Consider the following 19,822-nt stretch of genomic DNA (forward strand, 5'->3'; position numbering starts at 1 on the left):
CGCTTCAGGCAGTTGCCATAGTCAGTCGCCATGCCTCTCCTCTCCATGATGGACGCAGGTTAAGATCTCTCCTGGCAAGCCACCCCCTATGGTGCTACACAGATTATTAAATATGGGTTAAAGCAAGATGTGAAAATTAGTCAATAAGAAGCTAGAACTAACGGGCCAGGCAGTGTTTAAATAAATACAGTTTCTGTGTAATTATTTCGGATGTAAAGCTAGCCGGATGATGGGACGCAGCCCCGCCGCTCCATCTACAGAGGCCTGCCCCTTTCTGAACAGAAACAGAGGAGGAGTAGATGTGGGGGGTGGGAGGAAGATGGGGAAAATGAATGAGGGGAGAGGAGGGAGGAAAGATTGTGGTTGGGATGTAAGGTAAATGAATAACTGTAATTAATTTTTTAAAAAAGACTGGATGTGGTCATGAATGTGTTATATCTGTAACTGCTGCCAAGGGAAGAGGAAGGAGGACTGCTGGGGCTTGTTGATCACATTAATTTCAGGTTCTGCGAGAAATCCTGTCTCAAGGACTATGGCAGACAGTAATGGAACAGGACACGCAAGTCCTTTTCTAAGATGGAGCTTACTGTGTGCATGGTCTAAACACTTTACATGTTTCTTTCAAGTGTGGACAGCACATAACTCCTGCAATAGCCCTGTATTACAATCACTATTATTATCACCCCCTTTTACAGAATGTACCTGCACCTACACACACACACACACACACACACACATACACACACACAGAGAGAGAGAGAGAGAGAGAGAGAGAGAGAGAGAGAATACAAAAGCCAAAAGCCAAGCAGGAATGCAGGAATGGCCACTGGGCCACAAACATAGGGTCAGTCTGAGCATCAAAATAAATAAAAAATAAAAAATCAAGTCCATTTTGGTGTAAATGAATGAACACATTGATAGATGGTGACCACAGTGTTGTGGGCAGCTTGCTACAGATTCTTGTAGGATGCTGAGGGCTCATAATACGCACAGTCCCAGGAATAAGGTGAGGACTGCGGTCCCTCCTTGTGTAAGGTAATCTGTGGCAGGTTAAAATGTTGTGTGGCTACATTGCTGATGCTGAGAGACTGACTGGCAGGCAGCTTGAGATTATCCTGACCTGGTACCTTGATGGGGTTACAGCAGAAACACCAGTGGCTCCTGCAGCAAAGTTGGGGGCATTTACAGCATGGGCTAAAGCTCTGAAGGCGAACTTCTGCAAAAACAATCTTTTGTTAAGTTATTATTTTAAATTAACAAAAGGATGTTTATGTGTGCCACCAACGCAGATCATGCTTGGACCTATAAAGGTTTTTCTGTCGATACACCTACCTGTGTCTACTTGTTAAAATAGTAAACTTTTGGTATTAGCTACCTGTTGGCTGAATATAAACCAAAGCTGAGCATTGAAGTCTTCAGTTTCATAATCCATGCTCTTAACTTCCCTGTTGTGCCTCTTTGTGTGACTGGCTCTCTGAATGCAAGCTGTGACCAATGGCAAAGACACACTACTTACACTGCAGGGCACAAACAGGCTCCCATCTGCTGGTTCCTCAGCAAGCTGACCTTTTTTCTTCTCTAGTTGGTCCTCTGAGGTTTGGATGGACATTGTTCCTGGCAGGGCTTGATTTTTTGAGGTAGAGTCACCATCTGGCAATACACCAAGAAGAGCTAGAGCTTTAAGACCTGGAATGGGAAGAAACAAGAACACAGTTAAACATTCACAACAGGGATATTACTGGCGAGTGCCACAAAGTTTAACCACTGTATAGAAACAGATGGCTTGGCAGGGGTGGGGGGTGTCACACAAATCATACAGCAACATCTCTGGCAGCCTGCCAGGCCCCTCCTGATCTCAGATGGGAAAGACAACAGCAAAGGGCACCTGCAGTTTAAGCGCAATGAAACACTGAAGATACAACAGGCGACAGGATTGCTTTGAAAATTAGAAACATTTTTTTCTGGTAGTGCCAAGTAATTATTATTATTATTTTCTGAGACAGGTCTCACTATGTATCTCTGGCTTGCCTGGAACTTGCTACACAGACCAGGGTGGCCTTGAACTCGCAGAGCTGTCAGAGCGCTAGAATTAAAGGCATGTACTGCATTATGCCTGGCTAGCGACTAGGCTTTTAAACCACCCCCCCCATAGAGATATCACCCTCCTTCTCCGTAAGATAAGTATGATTTCCTGATATCATAGGATGAGGAGTCTACCATCTGAGAGAAACTAAAATGTCTCAGAAGTTTAACATTTACACTACTTTCTTTCTAAAAAAGTAGTCAGAATTACTTCAGTGAAGTCAGAACTAACTCATTATTTTGTTATTTTGAAAAAGGGCATCCATGTAGACCCACCTAACCTCCACAGAACTAGATTTGAATGTGCATGGTCACACCCAGACACACACCACTATTTGTAAGCAGCTTTCATCTCGGATACAAGTACATGTGGATTTGTACTTCAGGTATTAAAAAAAAAGAAAAGCACGTATTCCTGAGCAAAGGGAGAGATTCAAATATTACAGATCCATGGACTCCCAGAGTTTTATTATTAATACTGCACTGCGTTGTCAAGGAAACATGTTGACTAACTAAATGCTACTTTATGACAACAGTCCTCTCAAGAGAAACTGGGACTTAAGTTCCAGGCTATGCTGAATCCCTCTTGTATACTACCTCTGAGCCAAGCATAGTCTTTTACGGCTGCCTGGGCTTTTTGTCCAACAGCAAGCAGAGGCAGGGCCAGGGTTCTACATAAGGAATAGTTACCTTTGCCCTGGTGGGCCTTCATCAGACAGTCCCCAACCAGCTGCATGCACTGGCTCCGCAGGGTGGCAGCGTTGCTGCGGGCCTGGGGGTCCAGCTGCTCCCCATCCACATGCTCTGTGCTGGTCAGGTGGGCACTATAGAGAGCCAGGGCAGCAAAGAGCAACCAGGAGTAGTTGTGAATATAGGGCTGGATGAGCCTCTGCCGGTCACTGATCCGGATAGTCACCATTGGGTGGGCTGTGATGCTGTGGGTTGGCAAATGGCTGCAAAGACAAGAGTTTTAAGGCCTACAGCATTTGTGAGACTCTGACAAAGATACCTAGAACCTCAGGGGAGTACTGCTTTAGTCACCAATCGGCTGTGGTTACTGAAGCTTTAAAGAATAGTATCAACTCTTTCCCCAGAGAAATGAACAAACACAAACACTGGGCATCTCACATTAGCACTTCACAACCTAAAGCCTGCACATGGGAACCACGCTAAGGAAGACAGAGTTCAGGGATTTCTGAGGGTGTGCTACTCAAGTTTGGTAATGCAATGTAATGCCCATAATTTAAAAAGATGAAGTACAAGATTTAGGAAAGAAATGACTTAAGGTTTGAAATGTGTTTTAAGTACTTGAAGGTGAGCCACTGTGTGGTTCCTGGGAATTGAATTCAGGACCCCTGGAAGAGCAGTCAGTGCTCTTAACTGCTGAGCCATCAAAGGAAAATATATTTTGAAGCCATGAACAGATATAACATATCTTTTTACTATGCTGTTGGTTTTTAGGTTAAGCTCCTTAATGCATAATAAAATTTCAATGGATAAAAAAACAAATAAATACTTTAAGGTAAAAGAAAGGGATGAAGTAAGCACTCATGATGCCATCTCCCTAACTGATGAATCCGAGGACACAGGGTGCACTGTACTAACCTCTCTTCTTCTAAATATGTTAAAAATTGTATTAAACAAAACAAAACCTTTCTTTTAAAAAAGTAAGAAAGGAGCCACAAGACAGCTTAGTAAGAAAGGCATTTAGCAAACCTGGTGACCCGAGTTTAATCTCTAGAACCCACAAAAAAGGAGAAAAGAGAGAAGTGATACCACAAAACTGTCTTCTCATCTCCATATGTGTATGCATGCGCGCGCACACACACCTAATTAACAATACAAATTTTTTAAAATAAGGAAGGCTAGCAGTATAGACCAGGTGTAGAGTGCTTGCCCAGCATCTGTGAAGTCCTGGATTCAGTCTGTAGCACCACAGAAAAAGCAAAACACCTCCTTTAAGTAAAGACATAGTCCAAAAGGTCATGGTGGTGGCAAGACAACTGACATACCCATAGGAGTATTTTTTTGCTGCATAGCATCCATAGCAAAGATCAAAGTCATCACACACATTGCAATTCATTCTCCGGCCTATGATCAAACCCTGGCAGTGGTCACAGGTGAACTCCATATTGACCATTTCATGATCATCTCCATGGCCCTCAGGCTTCACTCCACCTGAAGAAAAACCAGCAGTGTGTGAGGTGGATGCAGAGGGTTCCTCAGAGTGCTAGCAAACCGATCCCAACACCAGAGCCATTTCTCATTTACTACTCCAGAAGGCAGGGGTTCCATGGAAGACTAGAAGGCCCTGGTGGCCATGAGCATATCAATGATATTCTCAGCATAGAACTCTGGCAATGGTCCAGCTGGTTGATCCCCATTCTACAGTGTCACAGTCAGATCAAATACATGCCAAATTACTACCATGACTACTGTTTGGGAGAAAAAGGCCCATGCACTTTGTGAGTTATCTCTTACACCCCATCTCTGATAGAAGTTACACAACCATTGGTCTGTTCCTCTGGAGCACACCAGTGATCAAGTTTCTGTTCTTTTTTGTCACTGCAGAATTATAGGTGAAAATAGACTTCAGAACCCCAGACCCGATGAGTAAGAGAAGAACAGACATGAACAAGACAGGGTACTCTGATCTCAGTCTAAGTTCCTGCTCAATCTCCTCACAGCTGGCCACTTCTGTTTCCAGTGTGACTAGAGTCTCCTAAAGGAGAACAACACGGACAGTCTCCCCTGACCATAGCTTTGGCCATGGTAACATGCTAGTTGTAAACTGTCCCTCCTGTCTTCAGACTATTCAATTCCTTAGCCTAGCATCTCAGGGTCCTACAACCTGGACCCTGTCTGTCTTATTCCATCACTTAACCAAGCAGACACTCACTGAAAGCACTCATTCCTGTCCCTGAGCTTGCTCTGCTCTTGATGGTAGTGCTATCTTCAGAGTTTTGCAATGCCATCCAGTTTGAACTTCCTTCAAAGTTCAATTCTTACCCTATCTCCTCCACAAGGCTTCTCTGTAGAGAGCTGCTATATTTCCAAAATTTTCCAGAAATACTTTGCTTTGCTCAGTTATAACAGCATATGCATTTATTGTGTGGATATGTTTGGTCTCTCTGGTAGATTGTATTTCCAGGACAGGAACTGTGTCTTTTACTGCTGGACTTCAAATACACAGAGCCCTCCAGGACTCACTACTACAGAAAGGCTCTGCCCTAGCACCTATGAGACAAGTATATTAAAGAATATTTCAAGTTTATTTTGCTTTTTCACATATGTTGCTATTTGGAACTACTGTGTGATTCAGAAGCAAAATTTCTTAGAAACTTATCTGAGCCTGCATTAATTAGTCCTGAGAGTTTATCAAGGGCCTCCCCAGCAGGATGGGAGATGGAAGGATGTCAGATAGTAGCAGTAAAGCTCATCATTGAGTTGAGGGAGAACGAACCAGAGACACTGGACAATGTCTCTATTCAGCACAATGAATTTTTAAAATGGCAAAATCATAGAAAGCAGAAATGACTGTTGCTTGTGGACATGGGACTCCCCCTGAATTTTACCAAGGAAACAAGTCTTGCAAAGGTCCATGTCACTGCATTGCAGACATCGGTAGCGATGCCAGGGGGCAATCTCATCACACCCATCACAAGAGATGTCCACATTTAACAGGTCACAGTAGCGAGCAATAAACATGTGCATCTGTAAGGTGAAATGAACACAATTAGCCAACAGCCTTTCTATTGTGGTTACTGTTCATTAATCAATTCATTCACTCAGTAGAAACCCAGGAGCCCAAGCTTTGTACCAGGTGCTAGGATTTGAAGTTGGATAAGCAAGTACCTACTTAGGAATTCCCTCAAGCAAACAGATGATGGTCATACTATGTGGGGAATGCTTTGAGAGGCAAATTCAGGAAGCTCAGAGAACACAAAGGACACTATCAAAGGAATCTAGAGGGTCAAGGAAGGCTTTTCAAGGAAGACAATTCCTCAGGTAAAACCAAGAACAAACAGATGGTAGTTGAGTGGAGACAGAAGGAACAGCAAAGTCCACAGAAGCTTTGCTCCTGTAAAAAAGGAGTATAACATGGGCTGGGGATGTAGCTGAGTGTGTGAGCACTTGCCTAACAGGCATAAGGCACAGAAAAACAAAAAGAAAAAAAAAGACATGGGTGTTTTTTTTGGTTTGCCTTTTAAAAAGATGTTATTTTATTTATGCACATGTGTGTGCCTATGTATGTGTATGCCAGCAATGTATGTGTACCTGCAGAAGCAAGCATTGAATTCCCTAGAGATAGAGTTGTGAGCCACCCAGCATCAGTGGCTAGAAATAAAACTTGGATCTTTTGGAAGAGCAGCAAGTGCTCTTAGTCACTAACCATATCTCTAGCTCCAGGGCTTTTAAAATGGGCAATAATATAGTATGTATAACAGAGTACAGAGGAGGAATAACCGGTGATGTTAGAAAGGTAAACTCCAGGAGCCTAAACAGCAAGTGTTTAAAAGCAATTTTTCAACAGGAAAGTAATGGCAATAGATCCGGGCACTCTGAAGATTCCTCTGGTTGAAGAGCAAAGAATAGACTGACAGACCAAGACAAGGTCAGGGAAGCTGACTATGATACAGCTGGTCAAGTAACTCTGTGGCTGTAATAAGGGCGGGGATTGAGCTGTTAACAGGATGAGGAAAGTAGGCAGATTTGAGAAGTATTAAGGAGGCAAAGTGAGAAGTCTTGGTGACCAAATTAATAAAGGGACTGTGAAGAATGACACCCAGATGTTAGGCTTGGGTACTTGTTAGACAATGGAAATGCTAACGAACATCAAAGGAGGACTCTTGATTCTGACACATTAAAACTGCAGGGCATGGTGATGCTTTCCCATGATCCTAGCATTCAGTAGACTGAGGCAGGAGGGTTGCAAGTTTTAGGCCAGTCTGGACCTCTTTATAAATAAACAGTACTCTGGTTTCTCCTCAGATCATATAAGTTTTTCATCTTTAACTAGCTAGCTAACCATACAACTAGCCAACAGACTTTCTATTAGCTAGCTAATTTCCTTCCTGGGAGCACATAGTAAGAGACTGCTATATGAGCAAGATATAGGGTTACTAAAAAGTACTTGGTGGTTATAAGGTAGTTCATTTTAGAGTCTGTATATGAAGAAACCAAGTCAGAAAGTCACTGTTTGGTAGTAGATGGTATGTTGTAGGAGAAGAAATCTGCCAGGTCACCCGAGCACTACAGGATGCTCATTCAGACATGAACTTGCGAGAGAGAAGTCACAAGTCCCAGTTGGTGTGTTCCCCTTAACTATCACAGAGGTACTATAATGGGCAGAGCAGTTGGCAAACAGAAAGTACTTAATATGGGGAAAATTAGTGTCTTCATGATACCAGATGTCTGACACATGTAGTAGTGGCAGATGGGACACCTTACATAAAGACAGACAGCCTACCTAAGATGATTCCTCTACCATGTGCGTCACTTAGCTCTCATAGGATAAACAGGAGCTGCTTCCAAGCTCACCTGATTATCAGCTTTGTAATTGGAATGGTGCTTGCCTACAGGAGGACAGTGTGCCAGCCCAGAACATGAGAGTCCAAACTCTTTGGCAATTCCATTTCTCACTAACTTAATACACTGGAATCTAATAATGTACATCAGCCTTATTAGACACTCTGCTGAGAGCCTAGTCCTATGGAAGTAAGCCACCATGATGGATCCCATCAGGATGAAGACAGACATTGGTCCTGAATGTTCCCAGAAACCCTCTGGGAGACATCATCCAAGCACACCCCAGGGACACCCTCCTCTCCAAATCCTAGCAAGTCACTCAGATTGCTCTAGTTGAGAGGTCTTACTTTCCTCTGCTTCTCTGGATCCTCTTGAGCTATTTTTTCATACCAGGCCTCAAACATGCCATCCTGACACTCATCCATCCACTCCGAGTTCTGCTTGGCATCAGCGAGCTCATCTTCTTCACTCCACTGGCTGAAAGAAGGGTGTAATGAGTGAAAGGCATGCTTCTTACAATATCCAAGGAAGTGCTGGTTAGCAGACGCTGTGTCCCGTAAGTTTAACAGACTGGCATTTTGAAATGATGGAAACTGCTTCTCAAAGCCTCAGAGCTTTCTGCTATTTAGATTTATGCTCAGAAAACTAAATAAATAAATAAAAGTAAAAATAACATTTCTTAAGTAGATTACACTGAGTAGGGCAAACCTATCATATGCCAGGTACTGGAGTCAAATACGAAGATTAAAAAAAGTTTAGTCGGGGCCAGAGAGATGGCTCAGTGGTTAAGAGCATTGCCTGTTCTTCCAAAGGTCCTGAGTTCAATTCCCAGAAACCACATGGTGGCTCACAGTCATCTATAATGAGATCTGGTGCCCCCTTCTGGTGTTCAGGCACACATGGAAGGAAGGCTGTATACATAATAAATAAATAAATTTAAAAAAAGTTTAGTCAGGCATAGTGGCACATGTTCAGAAGGAAGAGGTAGTAGAAGCAGGTGGATCTCTGTGAGTTAAGAGACCAACCTGAACTATAGTGAGTTCCAAGCCAACTAGGGCTATATAGTGAAACCCTGTCTCAATAACAACAACAATAATAAAGTTTAGGTTAAGGATATAGTCTAGTTGTAGAACACAAGAAACCTTGGGTTTAATTTCCAGCATATCATAAACATCACACACCTCTAATCCTAGGCAGGAGAATCAAAGGCAATTCTTGGTTATATAGAATGTCTGAGGCCAGCCTGAACTAAACACGACTTTGTCTAAAATAAATTCAGTGTGGACATGGTTAGAAGAGCCTAATGCAATCAGCATGAGGAAGGGGTCAGGAGATCCTGTGACTTCAGCTCTACTGATGAGTTCTTATGAGACCGGGCCACAGTACAGTCAGCCTCTGCATCTGTGGCCTCCACATACATGGGCTCCTTATCATTGGATTCAGCCAATATCATATTAAAGATATCTTTTAAAATTTGTCTCTGGGACTGGAGAGATGAATCAGAGGTTAAGAGTACTTACTGCTCTTCCAGAGGACTGGAGTTCAGTTCCCAGAACCCATGTCAGCAGCTCACAACTGCCTATTACTCCTGTTCCAGGGGGATCCAACACCTCTGGTCTCTGAGGACACCTGTGCACTCATATGCACATGCCCATACACACATACATATAATTAAAAATTGTCTGTATCGAACATGTGTAAATCCTTTTTCATCACTCCCTAAATAACACAATGTAAGAGTTACTTACCAAGCATTTACAGTGATTCATAAGGCATCATAAAGTCACCTGGAGACGATTCAATGTATGTAAAAGGATGTGTGTGAGTTACTGAGGGCCTGAAGCATCTCATTTGTATTGATGAGGTTTTAGAACCAATCCACCAAGGGGGAGGAACACAGGGACAGGGATGACTAAACTTTATCTGGCCTGCTCCTGATTCCTCATTTCAAATAAGAGGTTCCAGGTGGTGACTTCATGGACTCTTCTTATGTGAAGTTACACACTCCATAGTTTCAGTTTACAGTTTGCTTCAGCAATGGGAACTTAAACACGGGCTGAAAAAACTGCTCAATGGTTAAGAGCAATCGCTGTTCTTCAAGGGAATCCAGTTCAGTTACCAGCACCCACATCAGGCAGCTCCCAACCACCTCAGAGGAGATCAGACATCCTCTTCTGGCTTCCTATGGCACCCACATACATATGGTATACACTCACAAGTCATACACATATAAATAAAAATAATAAATTCTTATAAAAAAACTTTAAACATGCCAGGCAATGGTGACACATACCTTTAATAACAGCACTCAGGAGGGAGAGGCAGTAAGATTTCTATGAATCCAACGCTAGACTGTTCTGCAGAGTGAGTTCCAGGACAGCCAAGGCTACACAGTAAAATCCTGTCTCAAAATGCAAAACCAAAACCATCCATCCATCCATCCATCCATCCATCCATCCATCCATCCATCCACCCACCCACCCATCCATCCATCCATCCATCCATCCATCCATCCATCCATTTATTCATTTCAACTAAATGGTTCTAGGCCTCCTCTTATACAGTCTTGAACTAGTTCTGAGGGGTCAGTGTGAAGGGTATGTGCTCCTTCTCTCCTCCAGGGCTGTATCATGCTGGCACAGACAAAGCCTGAAACACCAGGCTGACTGACAGCTGAAGAACCAGCTGTCACCCAGTGCTGTGTCCCCCTGCCTGCCCTCTTATAGCAGGTCATGGGATAGAGACAGCCTCATCTGCGGAACTACCTCACTGTCCCAAGGAGACAGCTTTAATTGTCCCCACCTTCCCAGAACATCTCTTTTTAGAGTGAAAATACTGAGTATTATCTCATTCACTATGTCCCAATTCTCCTTTTAACACCCATTCTTTGTTTTTTCTCCCCTCCAAAAGTCATGGATTGTAAGTGGGCTTGAGCAGGTAGAGACACATGGGTCAAAAGTGGAATAAAGCACCTCCCTCTTGAGAAGTCCATATCTACTCAGAGGCATATAATACTGTCTTTTCTTAAGCCCCACTCTCTTAATACCTGGGTTTAAATCTATATTATATTGTCTCAATAACTCCAAACCTTGTTTTAAAACAAAACCAAAAGTTATTTTAAAAAACTTTGCATACTACTTTCTTTTAATGTAGGGGAGAGTATAGACAGTCCTCCATTATCGTAAACTCTATAGTCAAATTTCCCATGTTTGGGGAAATAGAAGGAGTCAGCACAACCCAAGGGTCATGGCTGAGCCTCACCCTAGGAAAGATCATCTTCTGGATTATGGTGTCTCCCCTTCCAGGTAAGTTTTGTATACTATTTTTTTTTATTATAATCTAAGTCCTTAAAATATGCAGGACACTATAGTGGCTAACAGCACACAGGTGTAAAATAAAAGGATTCTCCAATTCTACAGGCTATTAGGAACCCCCCAAAATGAAGACAATCCTCATCTTCCAAGTTTACAACACCACTGATGCCAATTTACCCTGCCCCACTGTGTACCAGCCACTATTCTTGATACTCAGAAATGGAACTTAGGCATTTTCCACAAGTCTCAGAGATAGCTCTAAAGATGAAGAAATGGAGGTTAAAAAAAGAAAGGTTAAAAAACTGCAATGGTCACTCAGTTTCACATATGGTAAAGCCAAGATATATTACACGACTAGCTGCCAAGCCCATTCCCTTGGCCCCACTCTACCCGTGTCCCTACTCTAGAACAGCAAAGGGTGGGATTGAGCTCTTACCTGATCACACTGTCATGGACGCTGATATTTTCTTGTGACATGTTCATGAGAAGATCTGGTAACTGAATGTCAACAAAGAAAGCAAGATCACTGGGTTCCCAGCCCATATCCAAAAGATGAAGCAGGGCTGTCTGAACACAGGATAAAGCAGGGAGCAGAGACCTAAAGAGACCACATAGGTGACAATTACCAAAGCTGCCCACTGCCAACAGGGACAGTGTAAGTTGGCAGCCTGATTGGTACTAATTTGTAAGGCAGGATTCTACACAAATATCCTTTGAAGTGTAGTAGGAGTGGCGGGCTCCGTCCCGCCACCCAGCTCCCACACGGCTAGCTTTACACCCGAAATAACAACACACAAATTGGTATTTATTTAAACACTGCCTGGCCCATTAGTTTCAGCCTCTTATTGGCTAATTCTCACATCTTGTTTAACCCATATTTAGTAATCTGTGTAGCACCACGAGGTGGTGGCTTACCAGGAAGATTCTAGCCTGCATCCATCTCAGAGAGGAGAGTCATGGCAACTTCCTGAGGCATCTGCCTGACTCTGCCTTTCTTTCTCCCACAATTCTGTTCTGTCCTACTCACCTAACTAATTTTCTGTCTATTAAAGGGCCAAGGCAGTTTCTTTATTAACCAATGAAAGTAACACATAGACAGATGACCCTCCTCCATCATTGAAGCTTAGAAAAAAAAAAAACCCAACAACTCTGAAAAGTGGAAAGTGAGTTTGGAGCACCTGACAGTGAGGGGAGTGAGCGGCCCTGATGAATGACAGCATTAGGGCAGGCCCAAATTAGCTGAGGCTAGACAGCCACAGAAGAACCATCTGATTTAAGGGTTACGTCTAAACAACTCACTACTTAATCTGCTTTGTACTCAAGTTTTAATCTGCACATAATACATCAAACACTGAAGATAACAGGCTATAAACTCTTAGATTTCCAGAAACCTATCCAACGCACACATTTTATACACACACACAGAATATACTAGTAAGTGAATATTTGTGGTTAATTTTGTGCTTTTCTGGATTTTCCACATCAAATGTGTGTTTCATTTATAATCACAAAAGATTACATTTTTCGGCAAGAAAATGTAGAGGCACTCAGTACCTGTCGTTGATGCTATTAAATCCTTTAATTGCTGTAACAAAAACAGAACAAGTTGATAGTAGGTGTCTCGGATTTCTTGTGTAGATCAGCACCGCAGCCTTCCAAGTGTCCAAAGTAACTGGAACAGAAGAAAATCGCCAGCTTAATATCCAGGACACTTCAAGTGATTAATCTTTATCCCTCACCAAAACAGCACAGAGAGCAGACCAGCTGGACAAAGTGGTAATGGAAATTGGAATAAAAACAGTACAGTGCCCCCCCCTTTATTCCGAAGCAGGGTTTCTCAGTAGCTATGGAGCCAGTCCTGGAACTCTCTCTGTAGACCAGGCTGGCCTTGAACTCACAGAGATCCTCTGGCCTCTGCCTCCGAAGTGCTGGGATTAAAGGCGTGCCTGCCCAGTACAGTGACTTTTGAGAGCAAATACAGTTGGGTCAAAAGAACAGTCCAGCTGAAGTATAGCAGTGACAACTACTCATCTCTTTTTTTTCCCCCAAGAGAGGCTCTCTGTGTGAAGTCTTAGCTGTCCTGGAACTCACAGGAATGCCTATGCATTCCAAGTGCTGGTTCATTGGCTTTTCATGCTTTTGGCCCTTGACACCTAAGTGACTAAAACATCCGTGGAAATAAGTGCCTCCCATTTCTTATTCTCTTGATTCTCTGTCCACTTCATTGCTAATGATTTTCTCTTGATGGCCCTTCCTTAACGTTGTCATCAGGTGAAAACTCACTTCAAAGCTACCCTGCCACAAACTCTTGTCCTGCTCTCCTATGGATCCTACAAAGCCCTTTTTCAAACCTAGTGGGCCCCAGGCAAGGAAGTCACACTATGTCACCATCAGCTACACCCAGCATGTTCATCCTCTGTTCTCTTCTCAGCTTGGATTCCATAGTCTACCATCATACTCCTATGTTAGAAACATCAGCTCCCTGGCCTCTCTCTCTTTCTATGAGGAATTCCTCTTGTATAAGGATCTTACATTATTCCAAAAACAGTTGAATGTAGGTGGAAGGACCAGCATGCAATCGAGCTGACTAATGTCACTTTAAACACTTATAAACCATCAGTTTTTCTTCTTTCTCTTTAAAAATAGTATTTCGTTTAGGCTGGGCATGGTAGCGCATACCTTTAATCCCAGCACTCGGGAAGCAGAGGTAGAGGATCTCTGTGAGTTTGAAGCTAGCCTGGTCTACCTACATAGCAAGTTCCAGGAAAGCCGGGACTAAAGAGAGATACTATGTCCAAAGAAATAAACAAAATGATTTTTTTAAAATGTTATGTGTATGAGTATTTTGCCTACATGTATGTATGTGTAAACATGTGTGTGCCTTGTTCAGAAAAGAGTATTGGGAATTCCCCTGGAACTGGAGTTACAGATAGGACCTACCATGTAGGTGCTGGAAAAACTAAACTCAGGCCCCCTGCAAAAACAAATGCTCCTACATCCAGTCAACTCTTGCTGTGGGACAATAGTCTGTACCCTGTCACTTGTATTTTAAATAAACACTGATTGGCAGTAGCCAGACAGGAAGTATAGGCAGGGTGACCAGGCAAAGGTAGAGGTAGGGCAACGAGAATTCGGGAAAGAGGAAAAGATTCGTCTGCATTGTCACCCAGACATAAAGGAAGCCAGAAACAGATCAAGCAAGATGTGACTGCTTCACCAAAAGAGGGTACCAAGCCATGTGGCTAACACAGACAAGAATTATGGGCTAACATAAATTAATAAGGGGTTAATAAGAAGCCTGAGCTAATAGGCCAATCAGTTTATGATTAATGAATATCTCTGTGTATTTCTTTGGGACTGAACGGCTGCAGGACCAGGAGGGACAGAAACATCAGATAACAAATGGTGCTCAACATGGGGCAACTGCACCCACAGAAAACCTGAGAGAGCTTGTGAATGGCTGCAGGATCAGGCAGGACAGGAAACCTCGGCCAACAAACTCTAGCCCCTCACTTTTTTTTTTTTTTTTTTTTTGAGATAAAGTCCCACATCGTCCAAGCTGGCTTGGAACTTACTATACTACTACTCCTACTGGTCTCAACTCAAAACAATCCTCCTGATTCTGCCTCTTGAAAACACTAGGAATACAGAGTATACTACCAGACCCAGCTTACAAACAATTCTTTAAAAAGCACTTGAAATTGTCAGTCAGTTTAGCATACTGGCTGTCTTAGTTTTTTGTCTCTATGTAAAGTCTTCCTGCTTTTCCTTGAATGGTCACTATCTTCTTCTCTGTCTCATTTCACTGATGACTCTCTTCATCTTTTTATCTATCTATCTATCTATCTATCTATCTGTCTGTCTGTCTGTCTGTCTGTCTATCTATCTATCTATCTATCTATTTATCTATCTATCTATCTATCTTGTTATTTTGAAACAGGGTTTCACTGTGTAACACAGTTTGTAACTAGCATTGTACAGACTAGACTGGCCTCAAACTCACAGAGATGTTGCCTGCCCTCTGCCTTCTGAAGTGCTAGAATTAAAGGAATGCATCACCACTGCAGGTTTCTCTGTAGTCTTTTGGAACCTGTCCTGGAACTAGCTCTTGTTCTCGAACTCACAGAGGATCCGCCTGCCTCTGCCTCCCAGGTGCGGGGATTTAAAGGCGTGCACCACCACTGCCCGGCCTCATATCTATTTTAAAAACAGAATGATCCCATGGGAGTCCCTCATCTTTGTAGTACTCCATCTACCAACCAACCTGTATCTGTACTGAACTGTTGGAATGTTCTGCTTTTTCCTGCTGGCACTGACAGCACTTCCTAACTTTTGCTGACTCATCCCCACCAGCATATGCTCTAGTATCTTCATACCTGTATGTGTAGGCCTCATGGTAAAGCACATGCTGAACTTGAGCAAGGCTCCAGCTCAGTGACCAGCACTGCAAAACAATACAACCCTTGGTTGCTCATATCCTCTTCCAATAGCCACCATATTTTCTTGCTCTTCTTTTTTCTAATCTTGTCCTTCTACGTTACCATCCCATCATCTTTCATCCACTGGGCTTCAGACCACAATTTCCAAACTGTTTATTTTAATCCACTACTTCAATCTCAAACGCTCACATCAGTATCCAACTCAGCTGACCATTCTGGGGGTTGAAAACACAGTATTCTCTTGGCTTTCATGACACCACTACCTACAGGTTGTCAGTCTACCTTAAGGGCCACTCTCCATCATGATGGCCTTAGTTGATCCCTCTTTCTCTTGACTTCTAAATGAAGACTCAGTTCTGGACCACTGCCTGTCTAGGTTTCATCTGTTCCATGGCTTTAAATATCATTCATATGTTCATGATAAACAAATTCTATCCCTAGTCCTGACTTATATAGAACTTTAGATCTGATACTCATTGTCTCATTATCTTTACTTGGAAACCAAAGAAGCAGTTAAAACAGGGATAGGGAGATATGGCTCAGCAGTCCAAGAAACATGTCCAATTTACAGCACCCACATGGTGTCTTACTCCAGTTCTGTAAGTCTTTGTCCAGAAGATCTAATGTCCGATTCCTGACCTCCACAAGCATCAGCATGCAAGTGGAGGTTGGGATCAAAGGTGCAAAAGACGTATACATACAGACAAAACAGCCATAACACAGAAAATAAAAATAAAAATAAAAAAGGTGGTGGTGACACAGGCCTTTAATACCAGCACTCAGGAGACAGAGGCAGGTAGATCTCTGAATTCGAGGCTAGCCTGGGTCTACATAATGAGCTCCAGAAAAACCAGGACTGTTACACAGAGAAACCCTGTCTCGACAAACAAATAATAGAAAAATAGTTCAAACATATGGGCAAAAACAAAATTTAAAACTTTGTCCCCATCGGTGTCTTTCATTACCACCTTCTCTCAGTAAAATGTGACACTATCCATATAGCTACTCCAACCAAAATCCTAAGAGTTTCTTTCCCCATGGTTTCTAGTATCTTTCATTTATCTTCTCTGTCTTGCAACAGTTCCATCTCCCAAATAAATCCTGATGTCATCCCTTTTCTCCATCTCATAAGGCTCCATTAGAAAGAGACCTTGCCTGTCATATCTCTTTTGTCTATATAAATACTTAGAAAGGTGTCTGGCACAGCACTTTAAATGAGCACATGCATCTAGCTAGCCCACCAGCTTCTAGGAACCTTCTAAGAGTGTGGGTACATAAAGAACACAATTCTTACTGTCAGGTAAAGCAGACAAAGCCATAAGAGAAATAATCATAGTCTTGGTCCTTACAAAAAGAATATATAATATATAATATCTTGAGATGAGAGAACATGTTAACCAAAAAAATAAATTTGTATTATATATGGAAAATATTGATACAGAGGCCAATTAGGATTTCTGTAAAATGGCCTCTGGCATATTTATACTTACTTTGTAAAATCTTTCTGGCAGGTCAGAAGTTCCAGTAGGAAAAGTATATATGGTGGATGGAAGCAGTGAGGCTGCCCAAGGGATTCTGTACAATACTGAATTATCCTCAGGACTTCAAGGATGCTCTGTGCTTGGGCTTTCCGCAAAGAAAGAACCTTCACAACACTGAAGACACAGTTCAAGTCAGGGATGCCGGAAAACAAACCCTTCCCCCACAGTCTGAAGCCAAATGAACAAAAGTCATGCCTGATGTAAGGGGCTGGGAGTATCAGAATGAGCACTACCTATAGTCAACACTTAGTGGCGCCACAAACCAGTGTGCACCAAGTATGAAGAAGTGTAACAGCTTGCTTGCTTATTTATTTATTTATTTATTTATAAGATAAACAGCTAAAAAGGAACTTTGGTATCTTTACTTCCCCTAAAGAGGTAAAACTTTAATTCTTACAGCGGGAAATTCCTCATTAACACAGGCATCTGGACAAATAATTTTTTCAGAAAATATCAAATCCTAAATTTCTCCCTTGCAATATGAAAAATTTTGAGTGGTAGTGTCTTTTTAAGCCAGGTGTAGTGGTTTATGCCTATAATAGCAGTGCTTAGGAAGCTGAGGCAGGGGGATTGCTTTGAGTTTCTGGTCAGTCTAGGCTACAAAGTAAGATTAGTATAAAATAAACAGAAGAGGGAAAGGAGAAGGAAAGAAAGAAAGTAAAAGAAAGGAAGGAAAGAAGGAAAGGAAGGAAGGGAGGGGGGAGGGAAGGGGAGGGGAGAGAGAGAGAGAGAGAGAGAGAGAGAGAGAGAGAGAGAGAGAGAGAGAGAGAGAGAGAGAGAGGCTTTCATTTTAAAAGATCATGGAAACATTACTGAGATATATGTTATATACACTGAAGGACACAATTTGTTTATTTTTTGACACAGGGTCTATCTACATTTCCCCAGCTGTCCAGGAACTCACAGAAATCCACCTGTCTTTGTCTCCCAAGCACTGAGATTAAAGGTGTCTATGTCAAGATGCCCAGCTACAATTTTTTCTAAGACACGTCTCATGTACCCCAGGCTGTCTGTGAAATCAGGATGACCTTCTGATTCTTGTGCTCCACCTCCCGAGTGCAGGGATCACAGATAAACCACCACACAAAGTTTTAACATAGTGCAGGGATCAAACCCACAGCTTCTTCATGCTGAGTGAGCACTCTACCAACTGAGCTGTATCAACAGCCCACAATGGACCAATCTTATTATTTCCTTAAGGAGAGAGAAAAAAAAAAACACCAAGTTTTTTATCCTGAATAGTTTAAAACAAGTCTGTATGTACCCGAACATTACTGGCTCATTTCATTTCAAGTCTGGATGTATCCTAAATATTATTAGGTCATTTCATCTTATTTAAAATTCTTTATGCACTATATTTGGATTGTATCTTTTCTCTTATCCCTTATTGTTCATTTTAAACATGAACTTCAAGCCTTTGGCTAGAGTGGGTACCTACAGTTTGAAAAAGTAAAGTGCTGGAAGAAAATGACTGGCTCACCTCTCATGTGAGAGTGACTGATCTTTTATGAAGTCCATGACATCCTTCAGCACAGGGTATTTCTCTTTGACTGTGGGGACTGGCCTGGTCTCCTCCATGGATCTGAAAGAGAGCAGTCGCAGTCGTCCTCGGGTGAAGGCAGGCCGCCGGGTGGGTGTGGATGGCGATGAGGGCTCTTCAGCTGTGGACACTTCTGTAGCAGAGGGGCCACTGCTGGGTGGTAGCTTTGGCTGGATCTCCAAGCCAGGACTCTTGTCAGCACCTGTAGTGGAGGCTGCTGCTTCTGTAGGGGATGCAGAAGCCTGGAAATGCTCTTCCACCACAGAGCTTGTCCTCTGGCGCCTGTCAAGCGGCTGGAGATGATCAGTTTCATCAACAGGCTCCAATTTGTCACAGTTTTCTTTTGAACTTTTGCTTGTGGGCAAAAATTTCAGTAATAAAAGACTTTTCTGAATGCATTCTTTTGCTAAATGAAAACAAATAAATAAAAACAAGAAAAAGTCAAAATTAAACTTGCAATCTACTTTTGGAGAAAAGAATAATCTATTTAAGCTTCATGACTAATGGCAAGAAATGCCTTCATGAGAGCTGTTACATGTGCACCTACTGACAGAACAGAATCAGGTCTTATCTCACTGTACAAATCAGGATCTTGCCACGAGTATAGCGCACTTTCTAAAGTTTTACAGACATGAGCATTTCAAACACATCTAGATATAGCAGTAGAAGGACCCTGCTATAAACCCAATACTCAGTCTCAATAATTGTCAACCACAGACAATCTGGTGTCCTACTCCCTCTCCCTGATAACTTGCACACAGATTTCCCTGTCACTGAACTTTCATCTGTAAATATTTTATAAACACAGTACAGCCAGGCTGGAGAGATAGCTCAGTGGCTAAGACTGCAAACTATTCTTGCAGAGGATCAAAGTTTAACTCCCAGACTGACATCAGGCAGCTTACAACTTCTTGTAACTCTAGCTCCAGGGGATCAGAAACACTCCATGGGCACTGCACTCATGTGCACATACCCAGAGACAAATGCATATATATATATTTGTGTATATATATATGCATTTGTGTGTATATATGCATTTGCGTATATATATTTGTATATTTGTATAAATATAATTTAAAAATAGTCTTAAAAAGTATAAAAGATATTATGCATTCTAAAAATTAATAGTAGTTTTTTAATTTCCATGGCTAGTCAATGTGCACGACTTTAAAAACATAATAAGATATAGCTCAAAAACACTTAACATCTCATATGAGAGAAGTCATTACAAAGAAGCTCCACTTCAAGCATGTAGGTGAACAGTAACTCCTCTCTGGCATTTTCTCTATTTCCTTTCTTACTTCCCTAGGTCAACACAGCTCAATTAAGATAACCTGGAAGGTGGGCACCTATTCCTAGGTTTAGAAAGGAAACCCA

General features: G+C 42.2%; 1 protein-coding gene and 1 non-coding gene across 2 annotated transcripts in view; both read right to left on the reverse strand.

Annotated features, from left to right (window-relative positions):
• Positions 1-19,822, reverse strand: part of Zzef1 (zinc finger ZZ-type and EF-hand domain containing 1) — a 127,921-nt gene that overhangs the window by 35,586 nt on the left and 72,513 nt on the right. Inside the window, 11 exon segments of the mRNA XM_038325684.1 lie at positions 1,517-1,686; positions 2,773-3,035; positions 4,095-4,260; positions 5,658-5,796; positions 7,959-8,088; positions 11,362-11,523; positions 12,480-12,513; positions 12,516-12,557; positions 12,560-12,597; positions 16,855-17,019; positions 18,386-18,851. Of these exon segments, the coding sequence (XP_038181612.1) occupies positions 1,517-1,686; positions 2,773-3,035; positions 4,095-4,260; positions 5,658-5,796; positions 7,959-8,088; positions 11,362-11,523; positions 12,480-12,513; positions 12,516-12,557; positions 12,560-12,597; positions 16,855-17,019; positions 18,386-18,851 (1,775 nt within the window).
• Positions 10,762-10,924, reverse strand: LOC119813877. The gene has a single exon (XR_005285320.1). It is a non-coding gene; the product is annotated as a U1 spliceosomal RNA (small nuclear RNA).

This window comes from Arvicola amphibius, chromosome 4, assembly GCF_903992535.2.
Source record: "Arvicola amphibius chromosome 4, mArvAmp1.2, whole genome shotgun sequence".
Taxonomy (NCBI): Eukaryota; Metazoa; Chordata; class Mammalia; order Rodentia; family Cricetidae; genus Arvicola; species Arvicola amphibius.